This window comes from Lipotes vexillifer, unplaced genomic scaffold (assembly GCF_000442215.2).
Source record: "Lipotes vexillifer unplaced genomic scaffold, Lipotes_vexillifer_v1.1 scaffold942, whole genome shotgun sequence".
NCBI classification, from domain to species: Eukaryota; Metazoa; Chordata; class Mammalia; order Artiodactyla; family Lipotidae; genus Lipotes; species Lipotes vexillifer.
In genome coordinates this window covers 812,883-813,308 of record NW_006798282.1, presented here as the reverse complement: position 1 = coordinate 813,308, position 426 = coordinate 812,883, and the positions used below count along the sequence as shown (strand labels likewise).

Sequence of the window (426 nt, the reverse complement as noted above, 5' to 3'; positions counted from 1 at the left end):
GGGCACTCACGTAGCCGGCGGCGGCGGCGGCGGCGGGCGGCGGCGGTGCCTGGGCGATGGCGCGCAGCTCTTCCTCCGTGAGGCGCTCAGCCTCATCAAGCGTGGCGCCGGAGTAGAGCACCGCGTCCTTGACGAAGATGCTCACGGCGCGAAGCATGAAGGACAGGAACAGGTGCATGTGGATGTAGTTGCGTGTGCAGTGCAGCCTCCTGCGGAGCGCGCGACAACACCGTGGGTAGGGGCACGGGGACGCGCGGCGGGAGGGCACGAAGCGGGGCTTGGTGTACAGGGGTACACTGAGGGGGAGAAAGACATCATGCCTCCTCCCGGTCCAATCACGCCCTTGGCCACGCCCCACGCCCCCCACCTCGGCCCCTCCCCGACCACGTCCCCTCCCCACCCCAGACCCCCGCCCCACTCCCCGCC

At 70.9% G+C, this 426-nt stretch overlaps 1 protein-coding gene across 3 annotated transcripts in view; it reads right to left on the bottom strand.

Moving 5' to 3' along the window:
- The window catches only part of PTH1R (parathyroid hormone 1 receptor), a 26,132-nt gene that overhangs the window by 5,269 nt on the left and 20,437 nt on the right, over positions 1–426 (bottom strand). For all 3 annotated transcript variants that reach the window (XM_007470259.1, XM_007470261.1, XM_007470260.1), the window contains one exon: positions 11–209. In XM_007470259.1, coding sequence (XP_007470321.1) covers positions 11–209 — 199 coding nt within the window. The remainder of the gene's footprint in view (positions 1–10; positions 210–426) is intronic.